The sequence below is a fragment of the Bombina bombina genome, chromosome 2, assembly GCF_027579735.1.
Source record: "Bombina bombina isolate aBomBom1 chromosome 2, aBomBom1.pri, whole genome shotgun sequence".
Lineage (NCBI taxonomy): Eukaryota > Metazoa > Chordata > Amphibia > Anura > Bombinatoridae > Bombina > Bombina bombina.
The window spans coordinates 62,784,979-62,803,300 of record NC_069500.1 but is presented as its reverse complement, the minus strand read 5'-3'; the positions used below and the strand labels follow the sequence as shown (position 1 = coordinate 62,803,300).

The following is an 18,322-nucleotide window of genomic DNA, read 5'->3' as shown; positions in this document are numbered from 1 at the left end:
AGAAGAGGAGGAAGAAGAGGAAGAAGAAGAAATAAAAAATGAGAGATAAGCAGGGCAATTATGTATACTTTCTCTTTATTTCTAGGTCCAATCTCCTGATGCAAAAGGTGTGAGAGGAGAACAGCAAGCAAAGGCCAGATGCTTTTACAGAGCTGCTACAAGTCTGTCAATGGTCCAGTATGCTTGCTTCATGTATGATGTGCTTTTACAGCTATGCAACTTGTCCAACACTCTTCAGAACCGAAATGCAAGTGTTGCAGATGTCCACAACAGTTTGGAAGTGACAAAAAAAATACTGATCACTCTGAAAGAAAGGTATGTACTTTTTTGTTTTGCTGTTTTGTTCTATAAGAGGTTTTGTTCTTATGTTCATATATGTTCCAGGCCTGTACCTGGGTCACTTCATTCTATTCAGTATGATGAAGAAGGCTCAGCTAGGTTTGAAGGAGTTGAGTTGAAAGGAAAGAATGCCTTCAAGAGTTCAAAAAAGAAGTTTCTGGAAGCAATACAGTCCAGCTTTGAAGATCGCTTTGAAGACATTGAAGAAGGGGTTCTTCAGGCAACATCGGTGACATCCTTCAAAACATGGCCTGACAAAGAAAACTCAGAAGGTATTTCTACATTTAAAACGTAATTAGAGATGTTCTCTAATGTAAAATATTATTAGGACATATTAAACAAAAAGATGTTATTGAATTACATATATTTTGTTTAATATGTCCTAATTAGTATAGTTTATTTTTAGTAGAACAAAATAAAATGCATCAAACGTGTTTGCAAGGAATTTCTTGTTTTCTTTCTTCCAGACTTTGGCAACTCAACAGAGAATTCGGAGATAAATGTGGCCATCTTCTGAGTTTGATGGACTTGATCCTAACCTTGCCAGTCAGCACATCAGAATGTGAAAGAGGCTTTTCCAAAATGAAGATGATCAAAAGTGACTGGCGCTCCTCCCTCATAACTTCAACATTGTCAGATTTAATGATTGTAAACCTTCATTCTGCACCAGTAGATCAATGTGATGCAGTAAGGCATTGGGCAACAGCAGGACCAAGAAAGAGAAATGTCACATACAAAAGGTCTACAAATGAAATCTCAAATTTAGTAATTGCTGAGGTTGCAGAGGTTCCAATCCCTTTTGATCATCTTGAAAATGATGAGGACAAAGCAGAAGAGTTTGAGGTGTCAAGACTTAATGAGGTTTATGATTGTGAGTTGAACTTCCCAGACCACTCTGACTCAGATTGATATCTGTTAACAGTTTCAACAATGTTTCATGTGCAGCATAGATCAGTTACTTTCTGTATTGACTTCAATACAATGGCTGAGGCTCAGTTACTAATTTTATTTTCAAATTTGCTTAAAATATATCAATACTAGTTCACTAAAAGTCTAATTTTGCACTATTCCATAGTTCAATGATTGTATAATTGGACTAATGTCAGGAATGTATACAAAAATAAAGAATACAGGTTTGTGAGATTATAACAACAAGGTGTCTTTTGTCCTTTTTAATGTATAATGTACACATATGCAGATGCGCACGGGCGAGTAAATTTTCCTGCGGGCTGGTAATTTTTTTCAGTTACTCGCCCGGTGGGCGAGTTTATTTTTTGGGTAATCATAGGCCCTGGGTAGGGAACTCGCCTCTTGGAGGACGGGGCCCCCAGAGACGGATGGCTCAGCAGTCCCCTGATTCCCCGAGCCAGAGAAACCAGGCACTCTCATATGGCAAACGGAGCGCCTGGTTGTGTCAACGAGGCCAATCCAGAGTCATCATCAGACACAGAATCTGAAATTAAAATAGTCTTGGTATCAGAATCTTCCGTAACTGAATCTGAAATGAGCACAGTCTCAGCATCAGAATCCTCCATAACTGGATAAGGAACGATCAATATGGACTAAAGTATTAAAACAAAAACGCCACCTGACACCCACAATGGCTGGGGCACTCACCACCTCCTATGACCAGACCCCTGCGGACTTGAATATTTCCTTCGCCACGCTGTCAGTAATGCGCAAATGGGGAACGGAGCGTAATCACGCCCTTACACAAGGTGAACCGCACAATCCAAAAAAAGCGTACCAACCAAAAGGCCGCGTCACTTCCAAAGGCCTCAATGTTCCAACCACGAGCCCATAAACATCACACATAAGCAGGTTGAATCACATAAGAAACATGATTATAAACCCCCCTGTTCAATAACCCCCCTCAGGAGATATTAATCCTTGCTTTCAAGATACTAACAGAGATTCACTGAGACCCTCATGTCATATAGTTAGACCCACAAGGTATGTAGCCTCTCGGGAAAACATTCACATTACAGTACATTGACGATAAAGTAAAATGAAACGATCTTACCGGAATCTACGCCGTGGAACAGGAACAAGCCTTTCAAGTGTCGAAATGTGGCATCGCCTCCACCATGGACTTAAGTGAAGAAAGCAGGCAGCGGAGCGAAGTTAGACAACGCTGATTGCTTGAGGAGCTGTTAATATGAGTCGGGATGGTTTCGCAGAAAAACACTCCCTGCATCTAAATTCCCAAAAGTAATGAATGCAGCTGTGGACTCTTTCCATTCAAAAAAGTGAGGGGTGTACACACACACATATATATTTACAGAGAAGACACAGTTCTCCATAGACCACAATGTAAAGGCACTTTTCAGTGCCGTTATTTTTTTTTTTTTTAGATCACCCCACACTTGCCACTTTTTTTTTTTTTTTAATAAAAAACTATAAGTCTCTTAAATTTGGGGCCAATTGGTGCACTTTTGGAAAATTAAACAGAGATCTTAGTTCACGGTTCACTCCACTTGTAATCTTGCCCATTGTGTTGTGGTCTGACATGATTACCTAGAACCATCCATCTAAGTTCAGGTTTTAACAATTATTGCCATACATGTTCAGATCCAGGACATTTGGCTCAAGTCATTGATTATAGGAACAGTCTAGACAAAATTAAGCTTTCATGATTCAGATAGGGCATGCAATTTTAAACAACTTTCCAATTTACTTTTATCATCAAATTTGCTTTGTGCTCTTGGAATTCTTTGTTAAAAGCTAAACCTAGGAAAGGGTCATATGCTAATTTCTAAGCTCTTGAAGGCCGCCAATTATCTCAGGGCACTTTGACAGTTTTTCACAGCTAGACAGCGCTAGTTCATTTGTGCCCTATAGATAACACTGTCAGCACTGATTGGCTAAAATGCAAATCTGTCAAAAAAACAGAGGTAAGGGGACAGTCTGCAGAGTCTTAGATATAAAAACAGAATTTATGCTTACCTGATAAATTTATTTCTCTTGTGGTGTATCCAGTCCACGGATCATCCATTACTTGTGGGATATTCTCCTTCCCAACAGGAAGTTGCAAGAGGATCACCCACAGCAGAGCTGCTATATAGCTCTTCCCCTAACTGCCATATCCAGTCATTCGACCGAAACTAGCCGAGAAAGGAGAAACCATAGGGTGCAGTGGTGACTGTAGTTTAAAATTTAGACCTGCCTTAAAAGGACAGGGCGGGCCGTGGACTGGATACACCACAAGAGAAATAAATTTATCAGGTAAGCATAAATTATGTTTTCTCTTGTTAGGTGTATCCAGTCCACGGATCATCCATTACTTGTGGGATACCAATACCAAAGCTAAAGTACACGAATGAAGGGAGGGACAAGGCAGGTACTTAAACGGTGCCTGTAGAACCTTTCTCCCAAAAATAGCCTCCGAAGAAGCAAAAGTATCAAATTTGTAAAATTTTGAAAAGGTATGAAGCAAAGACCAACTCGCCGCTTTGCAAATCTGTTCAACAGAAGCCTCATTTTTAAAGGCTCAGGTGGAAGCCACAGCTCTAGTAGAATGAGCTGTAATCCTTTCAGGGGGCTGCTGTCCAGCAGTCTCATAGGCTAAGCGTATTACGCTCCGAAGCCAAAAAGAAAGAGAGGTTGCCGAAGCCTTTTGACCTCTCCTCTGTCCAGAGTAAACAAAAAACAGGGAAGATGTTTGACGAAAATCTTTAGTCGCTTGTAAGTAAAACTTTAAAGCACGGACTACGTCCAAATTATGTAAAAGACGTTCCTTCTTTGAAGAAGGATTAGGACACAATGATGGAACAACAATCTCTTGATTGATATTCTTGTTGGAAACTACCTTAGGTAAAAACCCAGGTTTTGTACGCAGAACTACTTTATCTGAATGGAAAATCAGATAAGGAGAATCACATTGTAAAGCTGATAACTCAGAGACTCTACGAGCCGAGGAAATAGCCATCAAAAACAGAACTTTCCAAGATAAAAGTTTGATATCAATGGAATGAAGGGGTTCAAACGGAACTCCTTGAAGAACCTTAAGAACCAAGTTTAAGCTCCATGGAGGAGCAACAGGTTTAAACACAGGCTTAATTCTAACCAAAGCCTGACAAAATGCCTGGACGTCTGGAACCTCTGCCAGACGCTTGTGCAAAAGGATAGACAGAGCAGAAATCTGTCCCTTTAAAGAACTAGCTGATAATCCTTTATCCAAACCCTCTTGGAGAAAGGACAATATCCTAGGAATCTTAACCTTACTCCATGAGTAATTCTTGGATTCACACTAAATGAAGATATTTGCGCCATATCTTATGGTAGATTTTCCTGGTTACAGGCTTTCGTGCCTGTATTAAGGTATCAATGACTGACTCGGAGAAGCCACGCCTTGATAAAATCAAGCGTTCAATCTCCAGGCAGTCAGTCTTAGAGAAATTAGATTTGGATGATTGAAAGGACCTTGTAGTAGAAGGTCTTGTCTCAGAGGCAGAGGCCAAGGTGGAAAGGATGACATGTCCACCAGGTCTGCATACCAGGTCCTGCGTGGACACACAGGTGCGATCAAGATCACCGATGCTCTCTCCTGTTTGATTTTGGCAATCAGTCGAGGGAGCAGAGGAAACGGTGGAAACACATAAGCCAGGTTGAAGAACCACGGTGCTGCTAGAGCATCTATCAGAATCGCTTCTGGGTCCCTGGACCTGGATCCGTAACAAGGAAGCTTTGCGTTCTGGCGAGACGCCATGAGATCCAATTCTGGTGTGCCCCAACGATGAACCAATTGAGAAAACACCTCCGGATGGAGTTCCCACTCCCCCGGATGAAAAGTCTGACGACTTAGAAAATCCGCCTCCCAGTTCTCTACACCTGGGATATGGATCGATGATAGATGGCAAGAGTGAGTCTCTGCCCAGCGAATTATCTTGGAGACTTCTAACATCGCTAGGGAGCTCCTGGTCCCCCCTTGATGGTTGATGTAAGCCACAGTCGTGATGTTGTCCGACTGAAATCTGATGAACCTCAGGGTTGCTAACTGAGGCCAAGCTAGAAGAGCAATGAATATTGCTCTTAAATCCAGAATATTTATTGGGAGGAGTTTCTCCTCCTGAGTCCACGATCCCTGAGCCTTCAGGGAATTCCAGACTGCACCCCAACCTAGAAGGCTGGCATCTGTTGTTACAATTGTCCAATCTGGCCTGCGAAAGGTCATACCTTTGGACAGATGGACCCGAGATAGCCACCAGAGAAGAGAATCTCTGGTCTCTTGATCCAGATTTAGCAGAGGGGACAAATCTGTGTAATCCCCATTCCACTGACTGAGCATGCATAATTGCAGCGGTCTGAGATGTAGGCGCGCAAATGGCACTATGTCCATCACCGCTACCATTAAGCCGATCACTTCCATGCACTGAGCCACCGAAGGGCGCGGAATGTAGTGAAGAACACGGCAGCAATTTAGAAGCTTTGATAACCTGGACTCCGTCAGGTAAATTTTCATTTCTACAGAATCTATCAGAGTTCCTAGGAAGGAAACCCTTGTGAGGGGTGATAGAGAACTCTTTCCCTCGTTCACTTTCCACCCATGCGACCTCAGAAATGCCAACACTATGTCCGTATGAGATTTGGCAATTTGGAAGTTTGACGCCTGTATCAGGATGTCGTCTAGATAAGGGGCCACTGCTATGCCCCGTGGTCTTAGGACCACCAGAAGAGACCCCAGAACCTTTGTAAAAATTCTTGGGGCTGTAGCTAACCCGAAGGGAAGAGCCACAAACTGGTAATGCCTGTCTAGAAAGGCAAACCTTAGGAACCGATGATGATCTTTGTGAATCGGTATGTGAAGGTAAGCATCCTTCAAATCCACTGTGGTCATGTACTGACCCTCCTGGATCATAGGTAGGATTGTCCGAATAGTTTCCATTTTGAACGATGGAACTCTGAGGAATTTGTTTAAGATCTTTAGATCCAAAATTGGTCTGAAGGTTCCCTCTTTTTTGGGAACCACAAACAGATTTGAATAAAATCCCTGTCCTTGTTCCATTTGTGGAACTGGATGGATCACTCCCATTATTAGGAGGTCTTGCACACAGCGTAAGAATGCCTCTTTCTTTATCTGGTTTACAGATAATCTCGAAAAGGTGAAATCTCCCTTGTGGGGGGGAAGCTTTGAAGTCCAGAAGATATCCCTGAGATATGATCTCCAACGCCCAGGGATCCTGAACATCTCTTGCCCACGCCTGGGCGAAGAGAGAAAGTCTGCCCCCTACTAGATCCGTTGCCGGATAGGGGGCCGTTCCTTCATGCTGTCTTAGAGGCAGCAGCAGGCTTTCTGGCCTGCTTGCCTTTGCTCAAGGCCTGGTTAGATTTCCAGGCCGGCTTGGATTGTGCAAAAGTTCCCTCTTGTTTTGTAGCAGAGGAAGTTGATGCTGCACCTGCCTTGAAGTTTCGAAAGGCACGAAAATTAGACTGTTTGGCCCTTGATTTGGCCCTGTCCTAAAAAAGGGTATGACCCTTACCTCCAGTAATGTCAGCAATAATTTCCTTCAAACCAGGCCCAAATAGGGTCTGCCCCTTGAAGGGAATGTTAAGTAATTTAGACTTTGAAGTCACGTCAGCTGACCAAGATTTAAGCCATAGCGCCCTACGCGCCTGGATGGCGAATCCAGAATTCTTAGCCGTTAGTTTAGTCAAATGAACAATGGCATCAGAAACAAAAGAATTAGCTAGCTTAAGTGTTCTAAGCTTGTCAAGTATTTCAGTCAATGGAGTAGCTGTCTGAAAGGCCTCTTCCAGAGACTCAAACCAGAACGCCGCAGCAGCAGTGACAGGAGCAATGCATGCAAGGGGCTGCAGGATAAAACCTTGTTGAATAAACATTTTCTTAAGGTAACCTAATTTTTTATCCATTGAATCTGAAAAAGCACAACTGTCCTCGACAGGGATAGTGGTACGCTTTGCTAAAGTAGAAACTGCTCCCTCCACCTTAGGGACCGTCTGCCATAAGTCCTGTGTGGTGGCGTCTATTGGAAACATTTTTCTAAAAATAGGAGGGGGGGAAAACGGCACACCGGGTCTGTCCCACTCCTTAGTAATAATTTCTGTAAACCTTTTAGGTATTGGAAAAACGTCAGTACACACCGGAACCACATAGTATTTATCCAGTCTACACAATTTCTCTGGCACTGCAATTGTGTCACAGTCATTCAGAGCAGCTAAAACCTCTCCAAGCAACACCCGGAGGTTCTCAAGCTTAAATTTAAAAGTAGACATATCTGAATCAGGTTTCCCCGAGTCAGAGACGTCACCCACAGACTGAAGCTCTTCCTCAGCTTCTGCATATTGTGACGCAGTATCAGACATGGGCATTAAAACATCTGCGCGCTCTGTATTACGTCTAACCCCAGAGCTATCGCGCTTTCCTCTGAATTCAGGCAGTCTGGCTAATACCGTTGACAGGGTATTATCCATGATTGCCGCCATGTCCTGCAAAGTAATCGCTATGGGCGTCTTTGATGTACTTGGCGCCATTTTAGCGTGAGTCCCTTGAGCGGGAGTCAAAGGGTCCGACACGTGGGGAGAGTTAGTCGGCATAACTTCCCCCTCGTCAGAATACTCTGGTGATAATTCTTTTAAAGATAACAGCTGATCTTTATTGTTTAAAGTGAAATCAATACATTTAGTACACATTCTCCTATGGGGTTCCACCATGGCTTTTAAACATAATGAACAAGGAGTTTCCTCTATGTCAGACATGTTTATACAGACTAGCAATGAGACTAGCAAGCTTGGAAAACACTTTAAATCAAGTTAACAAGCAATATAAAAAAACGTTACTGTGCCTTTAAAAGAAACAAATTTTGCCAAAATTTGAAATAACAGTGAAAAAAGGCAGTTAAACTAACGAAATTTTTACAGTGTATGTAACAAGTTAGCAGAGCATTGCACCCACTTGCAAATGGATGATTAACCCCTTAATACAAAAAACAGATTAACAAAACAAAAAATATGTTTTTTAAACAGTCATAACAACTGCCACAGCTCCTACTTTTGAAGCCTTTTGAGCCCTTCAGAGATGTCCTATAGCATGCAGGGGACTGCTGAGGGAAGCTGAATGTCACAGTTTGTAATTTTAACTGCACCAACTGTAACTTTTATACTATAACAGTGGAAAGCCTCAGGAAACTGTTTCTAGGCAAAAATAAAGCCAGCCATATATAAAAACGATTAAACATGCCAGCAAGCGTTTTATATTGCACATTAATCAGACTATATACCTCTGATAGCAAGCCTGATACTAGTCGCTATTAAATCACTGTATTTAGGCTTTAACTTACATTAATCCGGTATCAGCAGCAATTTCTAGCAAATTCCATCCCTAGAAAAACTTAACTGCACATACCTTATTGCAGGATACCCTGCACGCCATTCTCCCTCTGAAGTTACCTCACTCCTCAGACATATGTGAGAACGGCAGTGGATCTTAGTTACTTCTGCTAAGATCATAGAAAAACGCAGGCAGATTCTTCTTCTAAATGCTGCCCGAGATAAAATAGTACACTCCGGTACCATTTAAAAACAATAAACTTTTGATTGAAGAAAAAACTAACTATATTTTACCACTTTCCTCTAACTACCTCCAGCTATGTTGAGAGCTTGCAAGAGAATGACTGGGTATGGCAGTTAGGGGAGGAGCTATATAGCAGCTCTGCTGTGGGTGATCCTCTTGCAACTTCCTGTTGGGAAGGAGAATATCCCACAAGTAATGGATGATCCGTGGACTGGATACACCTAACAAGAGAAAAGGTAATCACAAAGGTAAAAAGTATATTAATCACATATATTGTTTTTCAATGGCCAAATGCCCCTCCAACTTGTCTTATTTAAAAGTAGCAATCCACACTTGTTATTAGAGTAGACAAGGCTAGCCACTGCCATTCTGATAAAATGTTGCATTGTTTGTTTAATATTAATCGCCTCTGCTGAGTCAGTTAGGCAACAGATATGTGGTAGGGCAAAGCTTTTAAAGTCTGCACTTTGCACTTCCAATTCTCAGAATTTTAAAACCCACACATTTCAGAGGTAAAACTACAGCAAAAGGGGGGCAAAATAAATAATGAAAGTATATTGAGAAGTTTTTTTACTATTCATAACAGAGCATTTTAGATTGCTATCTCAATGTGCTTCATATATAATGTGCACATATCCATTCCAAAATCTATATAAACCGTATGATCAGCCTCACACACACATACGTATCTAAATCTCTGGCGGAACATACCCTTCCTGCAGTAAGTAATGCATGATGAGTATGAGGAGGTTTTTACGTCGTGCTTCTGTACGCAGTTCTTCCTGCAATATAAGAAATGGCTTAGAATATGTGCAATTAACTAAGAAACAAGGGCATCTTATTTCAGATTACCTGGATAATACTTTGAAGGGACATGATTCCCAAATGTTGAAAGACTTGAAAGTGATGCAGCATAGCTGTAAAAAAATGACTAGAAAATATCAACTGAGCATTTATCTATGTAAAAAGGAATATATTTTACATCAAAAAATTTCTCAGTAGCCAAATCACATTGCAAAGGGGCTATAAGCAGCCAATCAGGATGTTAGCCCTAGGACTTGCAAGGAAGTGTGCATCTGTCATGTTATTTCCCTCCTCAGTTTAAGGAAGTTTTATCTTACAGTTACACTACATCATTTTCAAGTGATTTTGCATATGGGTATTATGTCCCTTTAATGTGCATTCAAAAAAGAATATCCAGAACTTGTCCCTGTCTGATTTCCCTAGTTTACGAATATAACACCCAACTAATTGCTCAGCTACCCCCATTATAATTTATTTGAAAGGCCTCTCCCATAGAGCTGGTACAACAATGCATGAAACATACATATATTAAACTTAAAGGGACAGTAAACTCAAAAAGGAGCAGCATTTAAACAAGACAAGTAATTTAGCATAAAAAAGGTTAAGTTAATGCTGCTCATTTTGTTATTGACACAATTAGGATGCGCAGATAAAGACAACTCCTACAGGTACAATGGTGGATTGCAACAAACCCCCTAAATTCAGATACTTTTGTCTTAGGACACAAACATCCATAAAAATGCAGCCTCTTAACCCTTTGACTGCTAAGCACTTTCCCACCTGGGTGCTAAGATTTCTTAAGTTTTTTGTTTTTTTTTAACACAATTTCTTTAACTTTTTTTTTTTTTTTCAGATCCCCAAGACTTACACTGTTGGAAAGGTTAGGCGGTTACCTTTCCAACGGTGGCTCTTGGGGTTCTGTAGCTGCTTAGATGCCTGAGATACAGGCTTCTAAGCAGCATGTCCCCTGCTCCTATATTTAACATTGTTAAGTATAAATAAAGTTGTGCATGACGTCACCGCACATAACGTGAAGCCCCGGTGATGCCTGTCACTATGCAGGCCCGATCGCCGGGGTAGGAGCGGGTGGGAGCCCCCAGATCTCCCTCAAGGTGGGAGAGTGCTAGCGACGGCTCTGAGCCGTCGTTAGCACTCAAGGGGTTAAAGGTTAAAGGATTAGAAACAATTGTGTCTTTTCTGGTTAAGACAGAGCATACAAAAAAATAACTTCTGTTATCAAATTTGCTTTCTTTCCTTTCTTTGCTGAAGAGATACCTAGGTAGCACTACATGACAGGAAATAGTGCGGCCGTCTAGTGCTCTTGCAAATGGATAACATTGTTATATAACTGCTGTCATATAATGCTACAGACACATGCTAGCGCCTGAGCTTACGGCACTGTTTTTCAATAAAAGATACCAAAAGAACAAAGACGATTTGATCATAGAAATTAATTAGAAAGCTGTGTGCTTTATCTGAATCATGAAAGAAATGTTTTATGTCCCTTTAAGCAAAATATCTGTATATTAAATAAAATGTTCTATAAGCAAGAAGAGGGTCACATCCTTTAAAAAAAAGTAGTATATTTTATGTTGTTATCTCCTTTGGTCACTTGTGCAGCTATAAATGAGCCCCTGCACAGATTCAGAAATCACTCTGTAGCATGTAGCGGGGTTAGGTATCTGAATACTGCTTGATGCAGCCTCTCTGAGGGCAGTGGAAAAGCCAGTTTGCAGAGTTAAAATAACAGGAAAAGCAGGCAAAATAAATAAATGAAAATACATTAAAGGATTTTTTTTACTAAACCTAAATATTTTATGGAGAATTTCTTTTTTATTTAATGTCCCTTTAATGACAAGACATATCCATCACTTCGTAAGTAAAGCAATATATTGTACAACCAATAAATGCACTTTCTGCAGTAGATCTAGAAATCAGGGGTGGGCAATTACCGGCCCTTCAGATGTTATGGACTACATCTCCCATGATACTTTGCATGCATTATGGCTGAAAGAGCATTATGGGAGATGTAGTCCATAACATCTGTGGGGCCGATAGTTGCCCACCCTGATCTAGATAGTGCCAATGACACATGCACACTACTGAGCATATATGGAAACAGTGTTTGCAACAATGTATAATATTGTAACAAAAATTGTAGAGCTGTGCAATTAATCACATGATGCAATTAATCGCAATATAAGGCTACGCAATGTCTAAATCGCACAAGGCTCAAAAAAAAAAGTCTGAAATGGCTTCCTTAACATGTCAGTCACACAAATGCCCCAGCCCAGCAACAGCACTGATCACATCCCCAGGGGGTCGGAGCAAGAAGCAACTATCTGTGTCACAGCACATAGCACAGTCCTAAAAAAAAAGAAGATATTTTAGCACCTTATTGTGCAGTGTATTGGCGGCAGCAGCAGCAATAACAGGCCTTGGCGTGGCGGTGGTCTGGTGGTGGCTACTATGTAACCACAGCACAGGCAGTTCATTTCATTTAAACTAGTTTTGTTGTTTGTATTTTAATGCTGTCAGCCTGTACTGAACAATGAGAAATATGTTGTTTTAAAATTCTATACATTTTATTGCATTTTTTTATTCAGAAATGTATGTTTAACAGTTATTTAAAAAAAAAATCACAATTGTGATATTTCATGGCCAAAATCACAATATTCGTTTCTTCCAATATCACACAGCCCTATACTGCGGCCATATAGTGCTGAAGACAAAGAGCACTTTTCTTTGGATACCTAGATATGATCTTCAACAAAGGATACAGAGAGTGAGAAGGTGCTCCCATCCTGCACCTTATCACGTTTATCGAACACATTTTTCTTTTTGGAATAATCTTCCCTTTATCCACCCAATCCATAGACCAGCTGATAAGGTCCCACAAGTTAAACATTCATAAAGACTTTTCAATTGATGTCTATTATCAAATGTACTTTTGTCTTGGTTTCCTATATCAAAAAGCAAATCTAGGTAGGCTCAGAAGCAACAGTACATTTCTAGAAGCTAGCTGGTGATTGGTGGCTACACACATCTCTAGTCATTGGCTCACCCGATGTGTTCAGCTAGCCCCCAGTAGTGCATTGCTGCTCTGGTGTGCACTTTAACTGGTTAACCACTTAATAGCCAATAATAAAATGATCCAACACATTTTTTTTTTGCAGCTTTATATCTTTGTAACAGCTTTCATGTAAACAAACAGTATAGATAAAGATAAAACGCTGATTGTTTAAATCGAAAGTGCCATTTTTAACACACAAAAAAAAATGTGTTAAAGTGCACAAAAAGATATAATGTCCAGGGGTCTTCTGTGAAAATGTCCTTAAAAAAAGGAGGAGGGGAAACAAATAATAGTGAAGTCCTGACTCCTGTATACAAAATGAAACAAGCACTGTTAATTCTGTAAAAGTATGTTGACTATTGTTTCAGGAAGCTGCGACTTCCAGTTTGTACCTCATAATTTGACAATAAAGTCGATATTAAAAAAACAAAAAAAACAAAAAAACAGAATTTATGCTTACCTGATAAATTACTTTCTCTTGTGATGTATCAAGTCCACGGATTCATCCTTTACTTGTGGGATATTCTCCTTCCCAACAGGAAGTGGCAAAGAGAACACACAGCAGAGCCGTCCATATAGCTCCCCCTCTAGCTCCACCCCCCAGTCATTCGACCGAAGGTTAGGAAGAAAAAGGAGAAACCATAGGGTGCAGTGGTGACTGTAGTTTAAACAAAAAAAGCTACCTGACTTAATAGCCAGGGCGGGCCGTGGACTCGATACATCACAAGAGAAAGTAATTTATCAGGTAAGCATAAATTCTGTTTTCTCTTGTAAGATGTATCGAGTCCACGGATTCATCCTTTACTTGTGGGATACCAATACCAAAGCTTTAGGACACGGATGAAGGGAGGGACAAGACAGGTACCTTAAACGGAAGGCACCACTGCTTGTAGAACCTTTCTCCCAAAAATAGCCTCCGAAGAAGCAAAAAGTACCAAATTTTTAAAATTTGGAAAAAGTATGAAGCGAAGACCAAGTCGTCGCCTTACAAATCTGTTCAACAGAAGCCACTGCTCTGGTAGAATGAGCAGTAATTGTTTCGGGAGGCTGCTGGCCAGCAGTCTCATAGGCCAAACGGATGATGCTTTTCAGCCAAAAGGAAAGAGAGGTAGCAGTCACCTTCTGACCTCTCCTCTTACCAGAATAGATAACAAACAATGAAGGTGTTTGTCTGAAATCCTTAGTGGCTTGTAAATAGAACTTAAAAGCATGAACCACATCAAGATTGTGTAACAGACGTTCCTTCTTCGAAGAAGGATTAAAACACAGAGAAGGAACAACAATTTTCTGGTTAATATTCTTATTAGACACAACCTTAGGAAGAAAACCGGGTTTGGTACGCAAAACCAGGTAAGGTGAATCACACTGTAAAGCAGATAACTCTGAAACTCTTCGAGCAGAAGAGATAGCTACCAAAAACAAAACTTTCCAAGAGAAAAGCTTAATATCTATGGAATGTAAAGGTTCCAACGGAACCCCTTGCAGAACTGAAAGAACTAAATTCAGACTCCATGGCGAAGCCACAAGTCTATAAACAGGCTTGATTCTGACTAAAGCCTGACTAAACGCTTGAACGTCTGGTACCTCTGCCAGACGTTTGTGTAAAAGAATAGACAAATCAGATATCTGTCCTTTTAAGGAACTAGCTGATAATCCTTTCTCCAATCCTACTTGGAGAAAGGACAATATCCTGGGAATCCTAATCTTACTCCATGAGTAACCCTTGGATTCACACCAAAAAAGATATTTTCGCCAAATCTTATGGTAGATTTTCCTGGCGAAGGGCTTTCTAGCCTGAATCAGGGTATCAATAACCGACGCTTGATAGAATTAGGCGATCAATCTCCAAGCAGTCAGACGCAGAGAAATTAGATTTGGATGCTTGAAAGGACCTTGTATTAGAAGGTCCTGCCTCATTGGTAGTGTCCATGGTGGGACATATGACATGTCCACTAGGTCTGCATACCAGGTCCTGCGTGGCCACGCAGACGCTATCAGAATCACCGAAGCCCTCTCCTGCTTAATTCTAGCAACCAGACGAGGGAGGAGAGGAAACGGTGGAAAAACATAGGCCAGATTGAAGGACCAAGGCGCTGCTAGAGCATCTATCAGCACCACCTGGGGATCCCGGGACCTGGACCCGTAGAGAGGAAGTTTGGTGTTCTGACGGGACGCCATCAGATCCAATTCTGGAGTGCCCCATAGCTGAGTCAGCTGGACAAATACCTCCGGGTGGAGTTCCCACTCCCCCGGGTGAAAAGTCTGACGATTTAGAAAATCCGCCTCCCAGTTGTCTACTCCTGGGATGTGAATTGCTGAGAGATGGCAGGAGTGATCCTCCACCCACCTGAATATTTTGGTTACTACAGTCATTGCTAGGGAACTCCTTGTTCCCCCTTGATGATTGACGTAAGCTACAGTCGTGATGTTGTCCGACTGAAATATGATGAATTTGGCCGCAGCTAGCTAACGCCATGCCTGAAGCGCGTTGAATATCGCCCTCAGTTCCAGAATGTTTATCGGGAGAAGAGCTTCTTCCCGAGACCATAAGCCCTGAGCTTTCAGGGAGTCCCAGACTGCACCCCAGCCCAACAGACTGGCGTCTGTCGTTACGATGATCCACTCTAGTCCGCGGAAACACATTCCCTGAGACAGGTGATCCTGAGGCAACCACCAGAGAAGAGAATCTCTGGTCCCCTAATCCAGCTGTATTTGAGGAGACAAATCTGCATAATCCCCGTTCCACTGTTTGAGCATTCATAGTTGCAGTGGTCTGAGGTGTATCCGTGCAAAAGGGACTATGTCCATTGCCGTTACCATTAGTCCGATTGTCTCCATACACTGAGCTACAGATGGCCGAGGAATGGAATGAAGGGCTCGGCAAGTGATTAAGAATTTTAACTTTCTGACCTCCGTCAGAAATATTTTCATTTCTACCGAGTCTATCAAAGTTCCTAGGAAGGAAACTCTTGTGTGGGGGGAGAGAGAACTCTTTTTGATGTTCACCTTCCACCCGTGAGACCTCAGAAAGGCCAATACAATTTCCGTGTGAGACTTTGCTCTTTGGAAAGTCGAAGCCTGAATTAAGATGTCGTCAAGATAAATAAACAGCAAAGTGGAAAAAGTTTTTGAGAGAGAGAGTAACCACGGCTTTGTTGGTAATATCAAAAAACAACTGGGAAATGATATATGCAATCAATTGATTCCCAGCTCGAGTGCACCCCGTAGATAGATATATACTGACAAATTACAGGATCACAGTCCTAAAGGGGTTTCCCCACCCCAACCAGGGCTGGTAAGGCTGGTATCCTACCGTTCTTAAGATGCACAGTAGATAGATAGGTGTGTAACTCTAATATTCAATGTTACTGAAGTCATCAGCTGTGTATTGTAAAGTTCACAAACTCATACCTTGCATCCGCTGCGGGACTGAGAGGGCAACCCCCGGAGGCTATAACGGTATCAACGCTCACCTTCATGTGCAGAAACCCTACGTCCACTTGCTCCCAGCTCTGTGCAGTGTCTGTAGTGATCTCCAATGTACACGGTAGGCAGCTCCTCCTTCCGTCGTCGTCCTGGGTGTTTGATGTGCTGTGCGGTCAGGAGAATCGTGCGTACCCGGCCACCGTGCTACACTACTTAAACCGGCCAATTGAGAACAAAAGAGGAAAAAAAAAGGAGCACAGGCAGCGGTACAATGCACTTAAAAAATGTGTTTATTACACAAATAGCGCCATAGCGCAATGAGTGAATACAGATACAGATACACGTATGTTAGGCAACAACCAAACATAAAAATAACGTGAGAAGGGATAAACACCCCGGGGTTAATACTGTGCTGAAAAAGTCCTTGACAGGCTGCAAACTAACAGGTATACGCGTTTCAGCTAACAGCCTTACTCATTACCTCATAATGAGTAAGGCTGTTAGCTGAAACGCGTATACCTGTTAGTTTGCAGCCTGTCAAGGACTTTTTCAGCACAGTATTAACCCCGGGGTGTTTATCCCCTCTCACGTTATTTTTATGTTTGGTTGTTGCCTAACATACGTGTATCTGTATCTGTATTCACTCATTGCGCTATGGCGCTATTTGTGTAATAAACTCATTTTTTAAGTGCATTGTACCGCTGCCTGTGCTCCTTTTTTTTTTTCCTCTTTTGTCGTCAAGATAAGGCGCCACTGCTATGCCCCGCGGTCTTAGAACTGCCAGGAGGGACCCTAGCACCTTTGTGAAAATTCTGGGAGCAGTGGCCAACCCGAAAGGAAGAGCCACAAACTGGTAATGCTTGTCCAGAAAGGCGAACCTGAGAAACTGGTGATGAGCTTTGTGGATAGGAATGTGCAGATACGCATCCTTTAAATCCATGGTGGTCATATATTGACCCTCCTGGATCATTGGTAAGATTGTCCGAATGGTCTCCATCTTGAATGGTGGGACTCTGAGGAATTTGTTTAGAATTTTGAGATCCAGGATTTCTGAAAGTTCCCTCTTTCTTGGGAACTACAAACAGGTTTGAGTAAAAACCCAGCCCCTGTTCCGCAATTGGAACTGGGCGGATCACTCCCATTGTATGTAGGTCTTCTACACAGCGTAAGAACGCCTCCTTCTTTGTCTGGTCTGTAGACAGATGAGAAATGTGGAACCTTCCCCTTGGAGGGAAGTCCTTGAATTCTAGAAGATATCCCTGGGATACAATCTCTAAGGCCCAGGGATCGTGTACATCTCTTGCCCAGGCCTGAGCCAAGAGAGAGAGTCCGCCCCCTATTAGATCCGGTCCTGGATCTGGGGCTACCCCTACATGCTGTCTTTGAGGCAGCTGCAGGCTCCTTGGCCTGTTTGCCCTTGTTCCAGCCCTGGTAAGGTTCCCAGGCTGACTTGGGTTGGGAAGCGGTACCCTCTTGCTTTGCAGCAGGGGAGGATGAAGCGAGACCGCTCCTGAAATTCCGAAAGGAACGAAAATTATCTTGTAGGTCTGAAATAATTTCTTTCAATTCAGGCCCGAAGAGGGTCTTTCCTTTGAAAGGGATGTTCAAAAGTTTGGATTTTGACGATACATCGGCCAACCAGGACTTTAGCCATAGCGCCCTGCGCGCTAAAATGGCGAAACCTGAATTCTTTGCCGCTAACTTAGCTAGTTGTGAAGCGGCATCTGTGATAAAAGAATTATCCAGCTTAAGAGCCTTAATTCTGTCCATAATATCCTCATATGAGGTCTCCGTCTGGAGCGCTTCTTCCAGCGCCTCGAACCAGAAAGCAGCTGCAGTAGTTGCAGGAACAATGCACGCAATGAGTTGGAGAAGAAAACCTTGTTGAACAAAAAATTTCTTAAGTAAACCCTCTAATTTTTTATCCATAGGGTCTTTGAAAGCACAACTTTCTTCAATTTGTATGGTTGTGCGTTTAGCAAGTGAAGAAATGGCCCCCTCCACCTTAGGGACAGTCTGTCACGAGTCCCGCATGGGGTCAGATATAGGGATCTATCCCACTCCCTAGTAACAATATCCGCAATCCTCTTAGGGACCGGAACACATCAGTGTAAACAGGAACTTCTAGGTACTTGTCTATTTTACATAAT

General features: G+C 42.1%; 1 protein-coding gene across 1 annotated transcript in view; it reads right to left on the bottom strand.

The window, feature by feature from the left end:
• KATNAL2 (katanin catalytic subunit A1 like 2) overlaps positions 1–18,322 on the bottom strand; it is a 172,574-nt gene that overhangs the window by 116,906 nt on the left and 37,346 nt on the right. Inside the window, exon 2 of the mRNA XM_053701085.1 lies at positions 9,581–9,651. Within this exon, the coding sequence (XP_053557060.1) occupies positions 9,581–9,651 (71 nt within the window). The remainder of the gene's footprint in view (positions 1–9,580; positions 9,652–18,322) is intronic.